Below are 23,296 nucleotides of genomic sequence, written 5' to 3'. Positions count from 1 at the left end.
GGTGGGTTCACTTGGCAATAATTCATTGAGTTATATATATATGTATTCATGGTCTATGTATTTTTTCTGTACATATACTTTAAATAGAAGCTTATATTTTTAAAAAAATGTTTTAGCTGACTGAGACTCAGTATATTCAGAAGGGAAGGGAGAGAAAGAGAGAGAGAAACATCAATGATGAGAGAGCATCATTGATTGGCTGCCTCCTGCAAACCCAAAACTGAGGATCAATCCAGCAACCCAGGCATGTGCCCTGACCTGGAATTGAGCTGCGATCTACTGGTTCACAGGTCAACACTCAGCCATTGAGCCACTCTGGCTGGGCTGATTTTCAGTATTTTTTTAGCTTTCTGAATTTTTAGTTACTTTCTCTTAGAGGAGTCAGATTAAAATGAATATCATAATTCTTGAATAGGAAAGTCCTTTTTAAAAATTGCTGTGAAAAAACCTGTGACTTTCCAAAGAAATAACATGTATTTCTAAGTTGAAATTTGCATATTTATTAATTTTTATATTATATTTGCATATTTATTAATAATATGAAAATAACCAGTCTAAGTTAATTAGGTCAAAAAAATTCATAAAAATGTGTAAGGTCAGTTTTAGGTACAAACAAAATCTTTAATTTTACTTTTGAATATTTAAAAAAATATTTTTATTCATTTTTATTTCTATTGATTTCATAGAGAGGAAGGGAAAGGGAATGACAGATAGAAACATCAATGATGAGAGAGAATCATTGACCAGCTGCCTCCTGCATGCTAATGGGGATCAAGCCCACAACCCAGCCATGTGCCCTTGAATGGAATCACATCCTGGACCTTTCATTCCACAGGCTGATGCTCTGTCCACTGAGCTAAACCAACTAGAGCTACTTTTGGATATCTTAAAATAAATGTTTTTAAAGAAATTTATTGCTCATGCTAATCTGATCATGCTAATAACAATTAGACAGAATTAGAAAGTAATCTGATATAAATCCCCCAAATTTTCCAAAATTCATTATTTTCAAATAAGTGGCATACTCCTGAAACTTTCAGTTTTGTGTGTGTGTGTGTGTGTGTGTGTGTGTGTGTGTGAGAGAGAGAGAGAGAGAGAGAGAGAGAGAGAGAGAGAGAGAGAGAGAGAGAGAGAGAGAGAAATGTGAGGGGGGAGGGAGGCCGGGTGTGTGTGGGGGAGACAGGGAGGGAGTGGGCTGGTTTTTATATGGGGGCAAACCTAAAATATATTTTTCAGTGATGTCATTGTCAAAAATCCTGACAAAGACAGGAAAGGTCTGACAACCATTCCCTATCCCAGAAAGGGTGGAGTCTCCAGTCCATGAACCTTGACATGCCCAGGACTTTTAGGTTACTTGGCAACTTGAGGAAATCATGACCAGTGCTATGTCTAGAGAATAATTTCTCCCCAGGAGTCTTGTGGTTATCCTATTTATAGCCAAGGGTCTAGTGATTTAAGGATAAAAACAAATGAAGAGCTGTTACTATAACATGCTAATTAGTACTTCAAATACTGCTCAGATAACAGGCAGCAATTAATTTGTTCTAAAGCTCACAACGTAAATGAACAGCAGGTAGAGGGGTGGTGACAATGAACAATTGGATTACTGACTTTCTTTTTTTCCTGACTCCTCTCAGGCAGTTTTTTCTTTTATATAAGCTTTGAGATTTTTAACATCTAAAATAATAATGCTACTAGCACTATATAGATTTCAATTATAGTTACATATTATAAAGGAATTAAGGATGTTACAGTATTAAATTCTTTCCATCAAGAATGTGATTATTGCCGAAACCGGTTTGGCTCAGTGGATAGAGTGTCGACCTGGGGACTGAAGGGTCCCGGGTTTGATTCCCATCAAGGGCATGCACCTTGGTTGCGGGCACATCCCCAGTGGGGGGCGTGCAGGAGGCAACTGACCGATGTTTCTCTCTCATCGATGTTTCCAACTCTCTATCCCTCTCCCTTCCTCTCTGTAAAAAAATCAATAAAATAAAGAAGAATGTGATTATGTCTTTCTATTCCTGCAGGTCTAAGCGATGAAATAGTGTAGTTTTCTCATTCAGGTCATGTGCTTTTATTAAATTTACTAGAGGCCCGGTGTACAAAATCGTGCAAGGGTATAGTCCCTAGGCCTGACCTGAGATCAGGGCCATCTTCCCACCCCCCACCCCCACCCACTGGGTTCCCAGTTTGCCATCAGACTATTGGGCAATCAGAGCCTGACAGCTGGGGAGAGGGGAGCCGGACCCGCCTGCTCATGGCCCTGCCCCTACCACAGGTTGCCCTCTGTGTACGGGGCAACGGGTGGGACAGGAGCTTCAGTTTTACTATAGTATAACCAAGCAAATCAGGACAGAGTAAGGGTATGTCTAAATATATTGTAGTTCATCATATAACTGACTTTGATTATACCTGATGTTTTGATTTTCACAAGATATAGCTAAAAGATAAAAGATGCTGGAAAATGTTTATATTATCCCAGTTTTTATAAGAAAAATAACACACCTCTAAGCATATATTACTCTAAAGATCATATGAATATGGGGGGAATATGAAAGAATACCTACAAAGTTGTTTAGATATGTTATAAAACAGAGGAGAATCCAGACTGTAACAGTTTTAACTAATAGCAAGGCTGTGTGGTGTGTTTACATGCTTGAGTTATTTACATGTTTAATTATTGCATTTACTATTGAGTAGATGCGATAATTTCATACAGTACTTCACGGAATCCAAGGGTCTTTGATGCTTGGTGCTTTGTCTCACCTGCAGCAAAAGGTTTTTACACACCTAAAAATGCTGCCAAGAAATACATCAGTGGTTCTCAATGTGTGATCTCGCCTGGGAACTTGTTTGGAAATGCCCATTTACAGGGCCCACTGAAGATAATCTTGAATCAGAAACTGGGGATGGGGCCTAGTAATATGTTTTATCAAGTCTTTCAGGTGATTCTGATGCAAATACATTCCTTAGCTGGTAAGATGTAGCCTGCAGAGGTTAAATATGTGTGTTTGCACATGTATAAGCCATATACCCTGTTTCCCCGAAAATAAGACAGTGTCTTCTATTAATTTTTTCTCCCAAAGTTGCATTAGGTCTTATTTTCAGGGGATGTCTTATCTTTCCATGCACTAGGTCTTATTTTCAGAGGATGTCTTATTTTTGGGAAACACGGTATATATGGATATGGATTATCTTAAAAATAAGGTAACTTAGACTGTCATTTTAACACTGTCCTCTCCTCTCTCTGCTACATCCAATTTGCAAATGTTTCGTACTTTCCCAATGATCAGATCCGATTGGCTTTTCTTTTTAAAAAATAAATCTCCTAGGTCATATCACTATAAATTAACGTTTCTTGAAAGCAGGTGTCAATTCCAAGTCCAATTAACTGTGATGAAGGAGACTGGGATGGGAGAAGACTAGCTACTTCCCTAAGATATGCTTGGAAATGTCAGGCAACAAATGACCTGGTATAATTGGTTTAATTTTACATTTATAAAACACTTTTTCTGTGATGAAATGTTGGTATTTTATGCTATTTTATACACTTTTTTAATTATTTTTTTAAAAACATAACACTGGTTTTTAAAAAAATGTAGTGCTTCTCCATTGGTAGCTTCACATTCTTTATAATTTTGTTTCTAAAATCAATTATCTATCAATTGCTTCAATTAATCATTTTCTGTCCAATTTTCAGCTATATATTTCATTTACATTTAAGTATTTTTGACAATAATTTATTCATAAAACAAGTTCTGAGGCAAAGGAACTTTCCTATTGCTGCATGTTTTTAAAAGGAACATCTCAAATGAAATATCCAAATTATGTCTTTTTTTCAGCATCCTATAATCACAGGAATAATTGTACTTTTTATTTTTACCCTATATAACTATGCATGGCTCATTTGATTACTGTAGTAGAGGTTTGCACTCATTCTTGCCCACTGTAATTCTTTCGTTACTGGCCTTAGAATTGTTATAGCATTCACAGTCAATCATACCATTCCTCTGCTTGAAAGGCATCAGTGATTTTTTAGGATAGAGACCAAAACCTTGAACATGGCTTCAACACCCTGTGTGATCAGGTCCCAGTTTACCCATTCACCTTATTCTAAGATCCAGTTTCACAGACCTTAATTTTATTTTTAAAATTATGAAAATGTTTAAACAGACTGAAAGATAACAAAGAATCCATATAGCCATTTTCCAAAGTAAACAAGATTCTCTCGCACTGCATCTCTAAAAAAAAAATGTATATCTTACTTAATTCCATCTTCTTTTATCTAGCCAGGTTAACAGTTTCTAGGGTAAGATGGTGCGTCCAATGCCCAGCCTTGGAGAAACGATTTTGTTGGGCTTGTCATTCTATAAATCGGGCATAACAGCAATACATACCTCATATTACTGTCATGGTGAATACACGAATTCATACATTGATAAAGCTTACAACAGTGTTTGGCATACAGTACATACTTAATAAGTGAAGCCATTATCATTTAGGAAAAGCCACACACCTCCCTACCTCAAAGCCCTGGCAAAAACTATAAACACAATTCTTCTCTTGCCCTCTCAGACTGTTTAATGTCTTCCAATAGTTTAAATGTCACATTTTCACGGAAGACTTCCCCAGTACTTCCAGATGAGGCTATATATATTTAATACATGTTGTACTTTTCCTGCAGGCAGTTATTTGAAATTATTAACTTTTGAGGCTGATTAACCCATTACACAAGGAGAAAGCACCAAGAGGGGAAAGGATGGTTTCTGTTTGGCTGTTTTACTTTTATTAAATTTATTGGGGTGACATTAGTTAATAACATTATATAATTTTGGCTGTTTTAAATTTCCAACAATACAAAGTTCATCTAATTTATTTTGGATCACATTCTCTATCAACACGTATGTAGCTAATTATGATAAATTTAATGTCTCATAACAGGATTAAACAACTTGTTTTCAGTTATTCAGGGTATTAAAAATATTGAAAGTCGTCCTGGCCGGGGGGCTCAGTTAGGTCTTCCAAAAGGGTATATACCTAGGTTTCAGGTTCGATCTCTGGTGCATACAGGTTAACATGGTAACCAATCAATGTTTTTTCCTCTCTAAAACTCAATACAAATATATATATTCTCCAGTGAGAATTATACGTGTGTGTGTGTGTGTGTGTGTGTGTGAGTGTGTGTGTGTTAAGTGTTGTTTTGCAGATTTCTTCGGAAGGAAAAGAAAACTTTTCAGGTATAAAGTTTTTTGCAGTTTAATTCTAAAGTAAAGGGTGATGGCAAGTTGGCGAAGGTGTAAGGAATCAGTTAAGATATAAACAGGAAAACCTGACAGATAACCCTTCAATTCATTTATATTTTTGAAACCTGCTTAACTTGGTTTAAATAGTTTACACGTATTTGACCACAGAAACAGAGTCATCAAACACACTCTGAGAATTGCTAGTCTGGCTGCATTCTACATTTACTAGTCCAGAGTTCTAATAAAATATAAAACAATCTTTACTGTAGTGGGTCCCGAACTTCTAGTGACCATTAAGAGTTCACACACCACCCATTTAATAATTCACTTTCACGTCTTCTCACGAGTTGCTGTTTTATAATTTGCAGAATTAAAAAAAAAAAGTTTAAATATATTTTTTATTTCAGAGGGAGCGGGACAGAAACGTCGATGAGAATCATTGATTGGCTCACTCCTGTATGCCCCCCACTTGATTGAGCCTGCAACCTGGGCATGTGCTCTTGACTGGAATTGACCCTGGGACCCTGCAGTCTGCAGGCTGAGGCTCTAGTCTATACAGAGCCAAACCAACTAGGGCCAGAATCTTTATTCCTTTAGAAAAACATGATTTATCTGCCAGTATCTAACCTCTGAGTACCTTAATAATTTTCTTTATGATTTTTCAAGACATAGTAATAGAAACTTAACTTCAAGTTCTTAAATGAAAATTTGGGAGTGGAGGGTGGGAGCAAAGTGGTATCTAAAGCATTTGAAAAAATAAAATACAAACTTTATTACCTCTGGGACTAGCAACTTAAAAACTGTCAGGGACATATATTGATCCTTTCCAATCAGTGGATTGACACAGATGCATACCAGAATTACTCGAGGAATTATTTGAAAATACATGGGTTAAAATATGAAGTATGTGTTTTTTGAAGAGCTCCCCAGGATTTTGATGCCTATTTCTAGATGAAAATAATTGCTTTGGATAATATGCCCTTCACTGTAATCATTTGTAATGACAATTTAAATGTTATTTGCAATAAAGATAGTGAAGACCTGTAAGCTTTCAAATTTTTTTTTGCCCGTTTCAGGCCATGGGTCTATGGTAGTTTCCTGAATACAGTGCACTCTGATTACCTTAATGGTAGTTTAGGGTACCCTATCATTATTCCTTGATCTGGCTTGTTAGAATTAAGATGATAGAACTACTTTCCCCCAACGTACACATTTCTTTGATTTGATCAACCAATTCTTCCTCTGTGGTTAAAGTTTTGAAGCATTTTCATAATCCCTTTTTCCCTCCCTACAATTAGAAAAACGAAGTCCTACTGGAGTATTTCAGTGCATTTAGATTACACTTCCCAACACAGTCCATTGTTACCTGTGTGTTCTTACTGGTAAACTATACAGTTACATTCACTTCGCTAGTCTGCAGCATGCCTCCACAATAATCTCCTCTCTTTTTGTTCTCAAATTATCTATACTTCTTCTAAATATACAGCACATTACCTTATCTTTTAAGGGTTCTGTTTCTTCTAAGTTATTCTATCATATTCCAGTAGCTTCACTCCAACTCTTGATCATATATATGTATATACTGAAATATATCCTTGCCTGGCTAGAGTGGCTCAGTTGGTTGAGTGTCATCAATCCATGCATGAAAGGTTACCAGTTCAATTCCTGGTCAGGGCACATATCTGTGCTTTGAGCTTGATCCCGTTGGGGAGTGTAGGAAAGGCGAGGCAAACCAAAAGATGTTACTCTCTCACATTGTTTTTTCTCTTTCTAAGCATGTTCTCGAATGGGAATTAAAAAAATTTATATATATATGTTATTACTCCTGTTCAGTGAACTGTCTGTGACTTTAAGTACAATTTGCAATGTCTGGGAAATTAAAGCTATTTATTTTATGTTATATCTTACAATCTTCACAAATCTTAGTGTTTTTTTTGTGTTTTTTTTTTCAAAGAAAAGAATACTGGATTCATTTTGGTGACTTAAAACAAGATATAATTTAGATAATTACTTTACCTTTTCAAATAAAACCGCCTACATATAATGGATTAGTAGTTTAAGCACAAGTTACTCTGCTTAACGGATTTAAGTTTATGTGAACTTGAAACAATATCACTAAGTTTTCAGCTGTCTTAGCAATAACACCAAAGAAAACGAACTATCAATAGTTAAATGCCAACTTTGCTTCTAAACTACCACAAGCTGAGACACATACAAATTTTATGGCAAGTAATCTAAAACTCTTCTAAAAATGATTAACTGTTATTCTATCCAACAAGAAAACAAATACAACAGATCTAATTAGTTAAGACACCAGATACTTTGTCATGCAGTTTCAGTGTCTAGTAACAAACATCTAAACTTTAAAATTCTGTTTCACAACTTCCAAATACTAATGACACATTTTAAAGGCTAATAGCCACTTTAAACTACATATAGAAAGAAGTACCACAGTACAAAATCACCAAGTAAATGTGCATATACACCAAAGATTCTCAAGTTTTGGAGCTCACCCTTGAAGTCTCCAAAGATTTCAATATATACTAGTACATGTAAAACAAAGTCATTAGCATAACTTTTAAAAATAGAATTTTACATGGATTGGGAGAAATATCAAGTATTTGAATACTCTACCTCTAGAGAAAGCTGACAGGCATCAATCTATATGTTTCATGTCAAAATGTGATTGACTTGTGATGGCACAAAGGACAAGTTATACTTTTAACAAGATTAAGAATGCAAAATGTAACCATCAGAAATTAAAACAAATGAGCATTTTAGAATAGTTTTTTCAGTAACTTCAAATTCTGATAAAATACAGTGTATTAAAAAAAAATATATGAATTTTGTTTACTGCTATCAGGCATTAAACACTTTCCATTTCTTTTTGTATTACATATTCAGTAAATAATAAGATTAAACTCATTTTTCATATTTGGGCTAATAGCTCTAGGGCATTTATAAAAACAAACAAACAAACAAACAAACACCCCCACAAAAAATGTAATCAGAAATTTAAAAATGTTGTGATAGTTCCAAGTAACAAAGCTATAACTAAAAGCACTGATGATCTTCTCTAAACCTACATTTTAAGGTTTCCCTTTATGAGTGGGTCTCAATAGATTTTTTTTAGTTGTTGTTAACACCTCCATCTACCCCAAACACACCCACAGACTTTATTGAATTCAAGAAAATATCCTAAAATGTTGGTCTAAATGCCAGAAATGGCCAGACTAAAGATAAAATAAATGCTGACAAAAAGACCTTTATATTCTCAACTATTTTTGTTATACATATGTGCATTGTGAAATTCATTTCTAACAAAAATGACTTTTAAAATGTATATATATTTTGAGTCTCAAAAGTTAATTCAAAAGAAACGTACAATGCTTCATTCGAAAATAATAGTTTCAGCAGATAATATGCAAGATTCCTATATGAGTTGTCAATCTGTCAACAAAACCATCAATTTTAAGAATTTAAAAGGGGAATTCAAGGCAGGGGATTTTTTCCCCCTGCATTAAGCAATTGATCAAAAGATATTACGTTCACATGTAACAATAATTTACACTAAAAAACGCATGTGCAAAGTCTGATACTTTATCAAAATAACAAGAACAAAATGAGCAATGAAAAAAAAAAAAAAAACAGCAAAAGCCATTACAAAAAATAGTTAATTCCTATTTAAATTGCTGTGTTCACAGATTTAAAATGTTTATCAATTAACTATATCACTCAGATTGTAGAATATTTTAAGTTACAATATAGAAAGATATGGGATATTTGAAATTCAAGCTGTACTTATCAAAATAGTTTTAACCTGAGCCTTAGACATCTTCAGAAATGTAGTTGGCAATAATATATGATAAAGTACAGTTATTTAGTATAATTCAAGATTATTCTTTGAATTACCGCTTCTCCTTAAATATTTACGTAAAATTATAAATATTTATTCCATTTTGGAGTTTTCTGGACACAAGGGAATATATGAATTTAAAAAGCTGTTGTTTTTTTCCCTTACTATACAAACACATAAAGATGTCTTTCTTGTTCAAAATGCCTTAGAGTTCATCTTACTTTTACATTTCAAGTTATTTTAGAACAAATGCAAAAAGGTCAAAAATTATCAGATACTTGAATATTCCCATGAAATATATCACACACACTGAGGAATTTAATACAAATTCACTAAAGAATATCAAATTAATCATGTCCTCCTATAAATATTTATTTTGTGTTTCGAAGTTGCAGTTTTCAATACTATTAACAGAAAATACATAACAAATGCTTCCTAACAAGTGAAAAAAATAATTATAAATGCTGGAAAAATTGGCCTCATTAACATATTTACAGACTAACTTAATACATACTCCATTGGAAATTAATTATATAACATTTATACAAGCATAACATTTTCAAACCACTCTGAGTAGTGAGCACTTCAGTTCTTTACTGTCTGTACCCAAAGATGAAAAGTCACTGTTTCTCAGGACAACACTGACAAGAATCAGAAATGGTCAGTCTGAGATACTGTCGATACTTTGTTCTGTCCCTTCATCCAAAGATGTGTCTGTTGAGTACGGGTCCTGATACTTCTTTTTCTCTTTACTCTGGTTTTCCTGCAGCTTTAGAATTATGTTTTTAATTTCCTCTCTTTTTGTTCTCATTCTTGGGGGAGAGAACCAGTTTGCCAAATTCATAGGTAGTTCAAAATTGATAAGTGGATTCTGAAAATAAAAATGTTAGATGAATATTAGAAAATTATAAAAGAAGTAACAGTAAGTTAAAACACAAAAGCATTCCAAAGTTAAAAATTAAAAATCAACAACTCATTTATTATGTATTCATTCATTATCTATCAACATGCCAGGCATTCTGCTAGGCACAGGAGATAGCTTCTGCCTACAGACGGTAAAGTCTAGATCAGGGGTCGGCAGATTGCGGCTAGTGAGCCAAATTCTGCTTACTGCCTGTTTTTGTAAATAAAGCCTTGTTGGAACACAGTCACACTAACTCATTTACATGTTGTCTATATATGCTTTCTTGCCACAACAGGAGAACTGAGTAGGAACAGACACCGTACAGTTGCAAAGCCTAAAGTATTACTTAACATCTGGCCCTTTATAAAAAGGTTTGACAACTCCAGTCTAGACAGACAGATCACAATTAAAACAATGAATATGACAAATATTGTGACGGGAGAATAAGAAAGTCCTATACATATGTGAGGGCTAAACACAATTCCAAAAAGAACTAATATTTAAGCTAAGACCAGAAGTTAAATGAGTTAGCCAAATAAGAAATGATAGAAACAATAGGAAAGGATATTCCAGGTAAAGAACTATGTATCAAGGTCTAGAGATGAGAAAGAATATGACACAATGAGAAACTGAATGATATTCAGGTGGCTGCTATACAGAATTCCAGAGTGAGAATGGTAGGAAATGAGGCGAGGGGCTTGGACAGGAGTTGGATCATGCAAGCCACATGAATTTTCTTTAATCCAAGAGTAACAGAAAGCCATTATAAGATTTAATGTAAGATGACTAGATTTGGGTTTCTGGAAAACAACTGTAAAAACAGAAAGTGGTGGTAGTTTAGAATAGCGATGCTAGTATACTGAACTTCAAAAGTGGCATCAGAAATAAAGAATTGAATATATTTAACATGAAGTGATAACATTAACGGTACACTGAATAGTGAATTAAAAAAAGGAAGGAGTCAATATATCTGTAAAGAATTCCCAAGAGAAATATGCATGAGTGGTATTGCATCTCCTAAGTCAAAGGAAGAGTGTCATGAGGAATAGTCAGTGTCAAATAGTGCTTAGAGGTCATGAACAATTTCAATATAAAGAATGAGGCCCTAACTGGTTTGACTCAGTGGATAGAGTGTCGCCCTGTGCACTCAAAAAGCCTAGGTTCGATCCTGGTCAAGGGCATGTACCTTGGTTGCGGGCACATACCCAGTAGGGAGTGTGCAGGAGGCAGCTGATCGATGTTTCTCATCAATGTTTCTAGCTCTCTATCCCTCTCCCTTCCTCTCTGTAAAAAATCACTAAAATACATTAAAAAAAATTTTTTATATATATATAGAATGAGGATGAAGCCAGACTACAGAGATTTGAGAAGTAGAATTTGTGGAAATGAAGACAGTGAATATAAACACATCTCCAGAAATATATCTGTTAAGAGGCAAAAAGAGAGTGAAAAGGGCAATTCGCATCATGGGAGAGATTTCTTAAGGTAGAAAGAGCCAGGGGTATAGGGGAGTTGATTAGTGAGGAGGAATGAGGTCACAAGGCTTGGATGTGATGAAATATATAACATGTCTTAAAAATTCTCCAATTTGGAAGTTTTTTGTTCTTTGGAATAATTTTTGAAGTGATAGTTTTTTAAACTCTTCAAAATATTTACTTAGTTATTTTATAATAACGTAAGACCCAAAACAGTATTTTATTATGTATTATCTCATAACCAGCATTTTGAAACCCACCTCAAAAAAGCTCTCTACATACTGCAATACATATACGCCACAATCACTGAAGTTATTTTGTTGGGGTACTTTTGGATTAGAGCCTTTCATGACATCTTTGGAAAAACTTCTTTTGGTTCCTTTTTTAACTTCCCATTCCACTTCCAAATACCTGTAATAATGAATGTATAGTAAGAATATACATATATAAATATACATATACTAGTGACTCGATGCAAGAAATTCATGCACATTAAAAAAGAATTAGGGGAAATATTTTAATATTGCTATCTGCCCTTTCTCTATAATAGAAGTGTCAAAGTCCCCGCCCACTCACGTGTGCCTTGAAATCACATGAGACCTAGACCCGGCCAGCCCCACCCCTTGCCAGCCCCATTCCCCTCAAGCCCTGCCAGTTGGGGGGCATGGCCTCACCTGGCCCAGTGCCAGAGTGGGGAGTGCAGTCTGAGGTCCCCAGCCCCGGCCAAGGGGTGCGCCTTGAGGTCCCCTGTCAAGCCCCACCAGGTGGGGGCGCAGTCTCAAGTCCCCTGGCCCAGGGTGCATGGCCTGAGGTCCCTTGGCCCGGGCGCATGCCTTGAGGTTCCTGTCAAGCCCAGTCGGGTTGGGGGGAAGGGGAGAAGGGTGGCAGCCTCAGGTCCCTGTAATTGCTCATTAAGACACATTACGGGAACTTGGCCTCAGCTGTAGGCATGGCCATCTTGACTAATATGGCATGATGGTCAATTTGCATGTCCCCTCTTTATTAGATAAGATAGTCTTTTATTTCCAACAGAATACAAAGTGCAGCTCTGAACTTACTCTCTTAGGATTTTTACAACATTTGATCGAGAAGGGCCTCTGAGTGAGTCCATCAGTAGGATACAAGGTCTGTATGGTAGGAAGGACCAAATGTTAACACTTTATAATGTTAAAAAGGCATAAAGAGAAGTGCATTAGCAATAAAAATTTAAGACCTTCAATATTCCCTTTGCATGCCTAAGTAAAAGTTAGGGAGGATGGTGAGACTAAACCTTATAGTCATACATAACCTAATAATACTTAAATACCAAATACCAAAGTAGTAATTTAACCTACTTTGTATTAATTGTCAATGTATTTCAATATAGTTCCATAGTAGGTTTCTAAAAATACTTCAAAATTTAATAGGAAGTTAAAACCATTCTGAAAATTTGAATACCCCATTTTGAATACCAAAAGCAGCATCCATGTAAAAATAAAAAATAATCCCATTTTTAACTAAAACCTATTACAGATAACAAAACAGGTAATTGTCACATAGAAGAATTAATTTAGAATCCAGAGATTCCACTTTAAACACTAGAAGTTAAGACCCCCAATCTTCAAAATTTTGTTATAAACCCAAGTAAAGGTAAAAAAGTCTAATATAGTGCAAAATGTCCTAGAATGTTTAAAGATCTATGTTCTTCCTGGCTAAAATTTTATCGATTTTGGAGATCTCTTAACTGTTCAAGGTCTCTATATTTTTATTTATAAATAAAGTTTGCTTTTCAATAGCTGTTAATGCAATTTTAGCCAACATTTTCTACAAAGGAAAATAAAAAAAAGAAAAAGAAGCTAAAAAAGATGAGGTCTACAAATAGACAATACTTCATCACCTAAGAAGTTTGGAGCCCCTAGATCTCAAAATATGCCTTGCATTACTTCTGAAAATCAAAACGAACTCACTCTTTTGGGGTGGAAATGTCTGTGTGTGCACACATGCACATATAAAAAGTAGAGGACTAAAATAATTATTCTTTCTCTCCATTTGATCCTTGGACATTACACATGACCCAGTTTTCCTCAATGAACTCGACAGCCATTGTGACTTTTGCTTAGTACTTGTTTAAATAAAACCGTCTAGCCTGGCTGGAATGGCTCAGTGGTTGAGCATTGACCTATGAACCAGGTCACGGTTTGATTCTGGGTCAGGGCACATGCCCGGATTGCAGGCTCGATCCCCAGTGTGGGGTGTGCAGGAAGCAGCCGATCAGTGAGTCTCTCTCATCATTGATGCTTCCCTCTCTCTCTCCATTCCCCTTCCTTTCTGAAGAAAAAAAAAAAAAAAAATTAAACTATCTAGTCATGTGCTATTCTATGAAGGTACATAAGTAAAAATTATGTAAATTTGCAAGATATTTAGTTAATGCTTACTGTTTACAGATAGTAGGCTTTAAATGCCACTGTCCTATTTCTGAATTGCAATTGTCATCGGTGAGGAATCCATCATCACTACTGTCATCCTATAAAAGAGAGCCTATTCTTAGTATGTCAAAAAAATTATGAGTTAGGTGATCAAACACAAAAAATTGATATGTCACTTGATTCCAATTATCTACTATCACAAAACTGACATTTTAATGCAAAGAAGCTACAAATCAAAGGAATCTGAAAAACTGTTACATCATTTACTCAATCTAGTATACAGTTTTAAAGACTGAATATATTATGACTAATTCTTCTCTGGTCAAATGCTATTGCTCTGATTTTAGGTATTCTACAAAAGTTAAGTTAGTTGATTAAGATAATTGTTTCATAATAGGGCATGAGTAACTTTTAAATATTTCAAGGGTTTTTGGAAACACTGTTTTCCTTAACAAAACCGTATAGCCATTTCACTTGAGAGAAGACAGCTTAATGACACAGTGTTTTATTTTATATGTTATCTTGAATTTAAAACAAACAAAGCTTATTTTTGTTGTAGGAGAAAGCTTTTGGCAACCTTACAAATAAAATAACTGCTATGACCACAGAAGCATGAGTGCTTATTATAAGCCTAATATGTAATCCAAATATATGTCTGTATACGTTTGAGAGAAAAATTGTTTTATAGCCACATATTATAAACATCACAAAAAATGGCTTTGTTCACAAGAGGAGTAAGCAAGAAAGAAAAATTGTGCAATACAAAGCTATCTTCACTACTGGATAAATTCAATTTGTCTTAACTAAAAAAAGTTAAAGAATTAAAGAAATAGTATGCTATAGGATTTTTATAAACTTTTCTCTAGATATAAAGCCATTTTTCACTGAAATTATAAAATATTTAAAGAAGTATACTTTATTCTTGGTTTTAGTAAAGTTTATTGGAGCAAGTAAGACATTAAATATTAGAATAGACCTATTAGTTTTAACTAAATATTATTTGCTCCTGTCATATATATTAAATTAGACCCCACCAAAAAAAATCACTGAAAATGTGGAAGAAGTAATATAATAAAGTTTGTTTAATATAATCAAAATGTTAAACATTTGTCTTTTGAATGTCAAGTTAGACCAACGGTTAGATATGGCCCATAAACAATTTAAAAGAGGAAGAGAAAGGGAGGTAGGACTGGTGGCTGTGTTGATTTGAAATAATTTATTTTCTATTAAAATGGTGGGCATTATTAGGTTCATCCACAATGGGGGTTGGTAGGGAGAGGGAAGTGAATCAAAACTAAAAGAAAATAGCACTAGCACATTTATCCTAGTAACCTCTGAACAGAAAACTTAATTTGTGTTTTAAAATGAAAATCAAGTCCAGATGCATTGAAGAAACTACCCATAAGACTCCAAAGAAAAACACTTAATTAGATAAAACATCAGGACTTTTTGTCAAGCAAGCTTCACCTGGTTATCCTGATCTTCTGAAAAGTCAATGAGTTCATCTTCAAGCAGTCTACCAGCTTCAGCTGATTCATCACTATAGTTCAGTCTGATTTTGCTTAAACCATCTGTATTAATAAGAAACATTATGTAATAAAAAAGTCCATGCATATCACTTATAGTATAGTATATAGGCTACAAGATATTAGGCAGATAATCAATAAAGAATATAGTAATTAAGAAGACAAAATTTGCCTTAGCATGTAGGTAGTATCCAAATATAAAATTACTTTTAATTAAACCCTGAATTGACATGTCAATTACAGCAGTTTCAGACCTTAAAATTCATTAAAACTTAAAAACTATGTATCAATTATATGATTAAATATAAATGTATATTTAAATACAAATATGAATGTATATACATACTGATGTATATAAATAAATATTTTAGTGCTAGGTATGTCAGATATATTTAATTACAAAAGCTACAATAGTCAGAAAATAAATGAAATGTCTAATAAGACAGTTATTAAATGGTAGAACATAAAATGAAATACTGTACATTTTAAAAACTAAAATTGAAAATATGAAAAACTGTACAATACAGGATAAAAAAATAAACATGATTAAAATTAAGATAGGCTTGTTTTTGGACAAATAATAAAAAAAAAAAGACAAAAATGAAAGTAATCTTCATGTTAGGATAGTTACGGATGAGTCCCCCAACTTTGTATATGCTTCCTTCATGTCTGGTTTATATTCATAGACTTTCAATAAAATAAAACACAAACCTAATGTAGATGCTGGTAGTACAAAAATAAATGACTCAAAATGTGCTCCTAGAGGCATGTATAAAGATCTAAATGTAATCTAAAACACTACTTAAAATAACTAATAAAGTATGAAGATAAATCCTTTAGTTATGCAAAGAATAACTTTTTTAACTCATCTTTTCATACACCTGTATTTTATGTTTAAAGCCAAAACTAGTTCAAATCCTTAAACAATTTAGAATTAGTAAATTACAATCAAGTTATTCTAGAGGCAAACTATTTCTATCTACAAAACTGTCACATGAAGTCTATACAAATTAAACTGTATATGCATTTCAAATGGAACAATAATTTAACTAGTGTAATCAATTCCTTCAACCATTTCATTCAATAAACAAATGCTCTGATATAAACTGCGAGGTGGTAACTCCATCAGCTGTTCTCTCAATCAGTCCCAGTTCCTGAGAGCTTCTCATAGTAAGATCATTTGAAGATAAGTCTGAGTTTGAGTTTAGAGATTAAACATACACATTTTTCATGTTCCATATAAGACAACTATATTTCATGTGGTGCCCAACTGAAAAAACAGCAAATGAAAGTAGTGATACCACATATTGTTTTCCTACAGTTGACCTTAAAAGAACCTAATTCCTGTGATAATATACAATTCCACTTATTTACTATAGCATATTATCTGACAATAATAGACAAGACTTCTGACTGTATATATTTGATATTTAAAATTATATTAAAACTGTCTAAAATGATTAAGTTCTGCCAACTATACTCCCAGTCCAAACAGAAATCAATTACTGAGATATTAATTATGTCAGAAAATTTTTTATAAGCTTTCTGTAACCTAATTTTTAGTGAAGTTTTCATTTTATGTAGGATAGAATGCTTAACTATCCTCCCTGAGGTAGTAGTAAAGTTACCTCTAGAGAAACTGTTCTTTAATGTGCTTCTTAGTGAATGATCCCTTTGAAGCATCTGATGAAAGCCATGGGACCTCATTCTTGAAAATTGCATACACACCTACTTTAGAGCACCATATTTTTTTTTTCAACTGTGGGACACTACCACTATTAGATTAACTCAAGAGAATAGAAAATATCAGTGTATCACACACAATAAAGATAAATTAACTTTAAGAAAGATATTATACACATACTAAAAAAAAGCAAAAACAAATACCAAACGCACAAACAATAATAAAAAAGAATACTTTGAATAAACAAATATTGAAAGGCAAATTACGTAAAACAAGATTATTCCTACTGTGGTCTCCATTAGCATTTGTGAGAATATTTATTCAACTTTGATACTACAACTTTAAAGACTAGAACATTTTATAGGAAATTCATTGTATTCAAGATAGTCACTGCATAGTCTTACACCTGTAAGGTCACTAGGAATTTCTGGAGTTTGTGTATATGAAGCCCTAGGTTTTTGTCTCATTGCTTAGTTTTTAAATCATGCACTTTAATTCATTTTTAATTTGAATTCACATTAAAATGGATGAAATTACTGATCAAAGGGGAACTTAAAATAGTTCAATGAAGGTATAATTCACATATCTTTCTCCTTTTCTACCTCTTATCTCCAAAAGGGCACATAGATAAAAACTCTAGTGCTATTATTAGCTTTATGCAGCTTAGTATGTCAAACTAAATAAAAAGGCCTCAGCAATAGCTTTCTTCTGACTTACTAAAATAAGCTGGTAAAAGTACTAAGAGTATGCTCAGCATTCACAACTTTTGATAGGTTCTTTCTGAATTTACATACATTTTTCTATGCTTTATACTGACCTTTTTCCTCTAAAAATATATATTAGGATCTACTCACAGTTTAATTAAAGTGTACAAGGTACACACTATAGCACTTTATGGATTTAATGGAGTAGACTTTTTTTTTTTTTTACCATGGGTTGGAAAGAAAATTATACAATTGATTTCACATGGAATTTAAGTATTTGAACAGAAATTTCACATTTCCATAACAAGTGCTAGAAATATGGAATAGATTCAAGAAAAAACAAATTATTAAAATTGAAGGGAAATAAAAACAGGCTGGACCAATGCCCTTCTTCTTAGTGAAAAAATGAAGGAGAGTGAGAATAAGGAATTAACCTTTAATTTTAACACCAGCAACTATTTTGGAGAAAAACCTTTAATTTCTACCTCTGGCCACTTGCTTTCCAATTTCCTATCTGTAAAGTGAGAAGACTGAACTAATTCACCTTACAGGTGTAAGACTATGCAATAACTATCTTGAATACAATGAATTTCCTATAAAATGAAAATAAATCCAAGATCTTATCAATAGAAAATGCAGACCTTGTACTATAATTTTAAACATGCACTCTTTGTAGAGGTGTGGGAAGAAGACTGATTGCACAAGGGAATTTTTCTGGAGTGATGCAAAGGTTCTAAATCTGTTGTAGTGATTATATGACTATACACATTTATCAAAGCTCACTGAACTATACTTAAAGGATGAAACGTTCCTGTAGGTAAATTATATTTCAGTAAATCTGACTTTTAATAAAAAGTGTACCCTGAAATCTTAATCCTGTTTATAAGAAATCCAATTTACTCTGAATTCCTTAATTCTTTCAAAACATTTCGAAACATACCTGTATGGTGCACAGAACTTAAATATTCATTCCGTAGGCCATTCTCACTATTAATCCTATCAACAATTGACTGGCGTGCAGATTCTCCATTATTTGATTCTTCATTTTCACTTGCAGTATGATTTATGTTTTGCAGACTGCCTATGTTTCTCCGATAATGAGGGTCACTTTCTTCCTGTTCAGCACTTGAATCATTTACAGCTGTGCAATGCTTTTTGTTTAGCATCTTCTTAAATATAGGCTTGGCAGAAGAGTTTTGTGAACTACTGTCCATTTCACTGGTTGAAGGAGTAGGAATACAATTGTCCTCTACAGTTGAACATGTTTGCATGGCTGTATTTTCATGGTAATGAGGATTAGGTTCAAACTTTGGTTTGTCCAAACCAGGGAAACAAACAACAGCCAAAAACCAATGTGCACTGTAAAAAACAAATGAAACTACTAAATATATTATTAGAAAAGTTATATTTGGCAATAAATATCAATTGAAATGCTTCTCTAAAGCTTTTCTGAAGACATTTATTAAAAATGCCCAATTTTTTTAACCTAAGTTTTGTAGCCCATATTCACTTCTGCGAAAAATCCTTTAAACCTTTTCTTGTTTGTGGAATAAATTTTTTTTTTAATTTTTCAGGTAATTTAACAAAATACAAATAATATCTAGGTCAATTCATCATTCCCATTCACTTTCCCTTTGCTTTATTTATGTAAAATGATAGAAACCTATCTAGTCTTAAGATTATAATGTCTTCAGAAGCCTAATCAGACTGTATAATTTTGAACATTTTCTAAATATTATACATATTTATAGCTTTTAAAAAACTTTAACCATGTCTGTGTTTCTCTTATTAACAAGGTAGGAATTGCTTAACATTGAAAGTATCAAATAATCCTTTGTCTCATGCTATATTGAAATGTAAATACACTAAAATGAGATAATTTATCTAATGTAATGATTATAAAAGAACTGAAAATACTAGTAGAGTCCAGGTGTCAAGTGGGTGCTCATGATATAGCTGAATTCAGGTACCACAGCTCCCAACAGCAGGATATAAAACATGAATAAGAAGCTATACAGCTAATATTGATTAATAATCATTAATCTAATGAAGAATTTTATTAAGGGCTTACTATATGCTAGACAGTATTACATGCTAAATTAAAAGGAGCAGGCCATAGATATTAGAGAACTTACTAGCCTGAGGACAATATTTGTATAATAATATAGGAAGATGTTCAATAGGTCTTTTTTTTTTTTAATGTATATTATTATTATTTTTTTTACAGAGAGGAAGAAAGAGGGACAGAGAGTCAGAAACCTTGATGAGAGAGAGACATCGATCAGCTGCCTCCTGCACACCCCACACCCCCACTGGGGATATGCCCGCAACCAAGGCACATGCCCTTGACTGGAATCAAACCTGGGACCCTTGATCATTGAACCCGGGACCCCCCAGTCTGCAGGCCGACGCTCTATCCACTGAGCCAAACCTGTTGCAGCCAATAGGTGTTTTTTGATTGAAAAAATAAATCTAGTGATGAGGATAAAAGTTATGCTACATTCTCATTTCTACAAAATGTTAAATTAGGCAATACTAAAAAACAGCGCTGTCTCTTCATTGGGCAGCCTAAGTAGAAAGATCAGAGGTTGGCTTCATCCTCAGTATTATAAAGGACAGGTGGAGGAATGCTTCTCTCCTTAATTATTAATCCTCAGTATGCTGTGGACTTAGGTCAGGCTAGGGTGGTAAAAATAGCAGCACACCAACTTTCTCACTTCAACTCTAAGACTCAGATAATATATGTCACATCTGAATTTCAGAAATGTTAAAATATAAAAAAACGTGTTTTAAAGTCGATTAAATATAGTGTAATACAATGACTCTCAACCTATAGTAGTAACCTAAGTTTATCACTATTGTTTTTAAAAAAATATATTTTATTGTTTTTTTACAGAGAGGAAGGGAGAAACATTACCAGCTGCCTTTTGCACATCCCCTACTGGGGATGTGCTTGCAACCAATGTACATGCCCTTGACCGGAATCGAACCTGGGACCTTTTAGTCCGCAGACCAACGCCCTATCCACTGAGCTAAACCAGTTTTGCCTTTATCACCGTTTTTAACACTTCTCAGTTATGACAATGTGAATATAAGCTATAAATTTTCTAATGCCTCAGTGAAAAGCTAGGAAAATTCTTTCTTCACCTAGCTGAAAGAAGAAAGTGGGAACACCTGAGATCACTTTCAACCTCTAAGAGCCAGGATTTTGCTTTTATGATCCTTTTAATAATAGCAGCTACATTGAGTTTAAATCACCAGTGGGAGATGAGGCTAAAATAGGTATTTGGACGTATCTGAAGATAGATTAGATCCAAACATCAAATTTCTGCCCCTTGTCAATTACTGCGGCAATTTTTAACAAATAGCTTTTACTTGGAAAGAAATTAACACCATCAGGAAAATTGAAAATAAAACAGACGACAAATATATGGCAGTCTATGTAATATTATCAGAGTATATAAATACTTATGGTGTACCTCTTAAAAATAAAATGAGCCAAAACCGGTTTGGCTCAGTAGATAAGAGTGTTGGCCTGCAGTCTCAAGGGTCCCAGGTTCAATTCCAGTCAAGGGCACGTACCTTGGTTGCGGGCACATCCCCAGTAGGGGATGTGCAAGAGGCAGCTGATCAATGATTCTCTCTCATCGATGTTTTTAACTCTATCCCTCTCCCTTCCACTCTGTAAAAAAAAAAAAAAAAAAAGAAAGAAAGAAAAAAAATCAATAAAATATATTTTAAAAATATATTAAAATAAAATAATACGAGCCCTAGCTGGTTTGGCTCAGTGGAGCATCGGCCTGCAGATGAAGAGTCCCAGGTTCGATTTCGGTCAAGGTACATGCCTGGGCTGCAGGCTCGGTCCCCAGTGGGGGAGTGCAGGGGCAGCTGATCCATGATGTTCTCTCATCATTGATGTTTCTATCATCTCTCTCTCTCTCTCTCCCCGTCTCTGAAATCAATAAAAATGTATGTTTTAAAAAAATAAATGAAACAAAATGCACCCTCATGAATTAGGGCTATTCTTCATACACAAATGGCATAGTACTCTTGCAGAATCATTTTCTGGTTCCACATCTTTATTCATTCTCTACTTTTCACCAAAATTATTGGAAGCACTGATCATAGTTTCTATCCACAACAGACAGAGTGATTAAGAAGGATGTGCCTCTGTTGCTAAATTGTGTGTATTTCAAATTATATTTCTATTTAAAATTTTTATAATTCATTTCTGACAATTTTTATGTACACTGAGTGGCCAGATTATGATGATCTCTGAAAGCATAATAATCTGGCCACTCAGTGTACTTCTCTTGAGTACCTCATTTATTTGATACCAAAGATACTATAAATCATGCACCTGACCAGTTTTCCCCTTTGTACTGGCTGATAGAAAGCTCAGGGTAAATAGGTGGTTGATCTCCAGCAAAAGTCTAGAATACTTTTGGTATCTATTTGAGATACAAAGACACAGAGTGGCCAGATTACTATGTGTTCAGAGATCATAATAATCTGGCCACTCAGTGTATATTTTCCATTTCACCTATTAGGCAGCTTACATATTACTTTATATAACAAATATATGGCAAGGAACTTTGAAAAGAATGTACTGAAGATTAATTTTAAACTGACTATATAAATGTGTGTATGTGTGTATACACACACACACACACATATATATATACACACTAATAAAAGAGAAAAATGCTAAATGACCGTACCTTTGCTATGCCTACAGCCAATCAGTGAGTATGCAAATTAACCCAACAAGATGAGGTTAATTTGCATAAGCAAGTGGGAGTGGTGTGAAGTCTGCTATGAGGGGAAGTGGGGCAGCGGAGGGAGCTACAGGAGTGGTGCTCCAGACAGAAGCGAGGACTCGCTGGCTCTGGGCAGCCCAGGAGCAGGGACGTGCCAGCTCCAGGCAGCCAGGGAGCTGGGACTTGCCGGTTCTGACAGAAGCAGCGACTTGCAGGCTCTGGGTGGCCCAGGAGCGGGGACATGCAGGCTCCAGGGTGGCTGGGGTGAGGAGTGGGGACTTGCTGGCTCCCGGGTGGCTAGGAATGAAGCCAGGGGCCTATTCTTCCACGAATATTGTGCAATGGGTCTCGTGTGTGTGTGTGTGTGTGTGTGTGTGTGTGTGTGTGTGTGTGTATTTTAAAGTTGAGCTTTATTGCCATAACCAATATTTGACCTAGTCTACACCTATCTTTGGCTGAACTGATTAGAGAACACAAATGTTACAATTAAAGCAGGGTTTTAAATAAATACAGCTTGATTATACTGTACAGTGAATATGTTCTTCATAATGAGAAAAAAAAATATTCAGAAGTTAGTCTGAGACAGTTAACCTTAGTAGATATAAACAATCTCACAGAACACCAACCTCAACAAGGCTATTCTGCAACCATAGTAAAATGAGGCAAAGCAAGGCCATTTCATAATTTGTCTAAGCAGTGACAAACAAGGTAATAAAACCAACCCTCTAAATATCAA

General features: G+C 34.4%; 1 protein-coding gene across 6 annotated transcripts in view; it reads right to left on the bottom strand.

Moving 5' to 3' along the window:
• Positions 1-7,214: 7,214 nt before the first annotated feature.
• SENP6 (SUMO specific peptidase 6) overlaps positions 7,215-23,296 on the bottom strand; it is a 93,569-nt gene continuing 77,487 nt past the window's right edge. For all 6 annotated transcript variants that reach the window (XM_084889247.1, XM_084889249.1, XM_084889248.1 and 3 more), the window contains 6 exons: positions 18,741-19,159; positions 15,354-15,457; positions 13,896-13,984; positions 12,540-12,608; positions 11,742-11,892; positions 7,215-9,973 (listed from right to left, as the gene is read on the bottom strand). In XM_084889247.1, the coding sequence (XP_084745373.1) occupies positions 9,764-9,973; positions 11,742-11,892; positions 12,540-12,608; positions 13,896-13,984; positions 15,354-15,457; positions 18,741-19,159 (1,042 nt within the window). In that variant the 3' untranslated portion in view covers positions 7,215-9,763. The remainder of the gene's footprint in view (positions 9,974-11,741; positions 11,893-12,539; positions 12,609-13,895; positions 13,985-15,353; positions 15,458-18,740; positions 19,160-23,296) is intronic.

This window comes from Pipistrellus hanaki (genome assembly GCF_964339955.1).
Source record: "Pipistrellus hanaki genome assembly, chromosome: 7".
Classification (NCBI taxonomy): Eukaryota; Metazoa; Chordata; class Mammalia; order Chiroptera; family Vespertilionidae; genus Pipistrellus; species Pipistrellus hanaki.
Note: the sequence above shows the minus strand (reverse complement) of the source record. Positions and strands in the feature narration are given on the sequence as shown.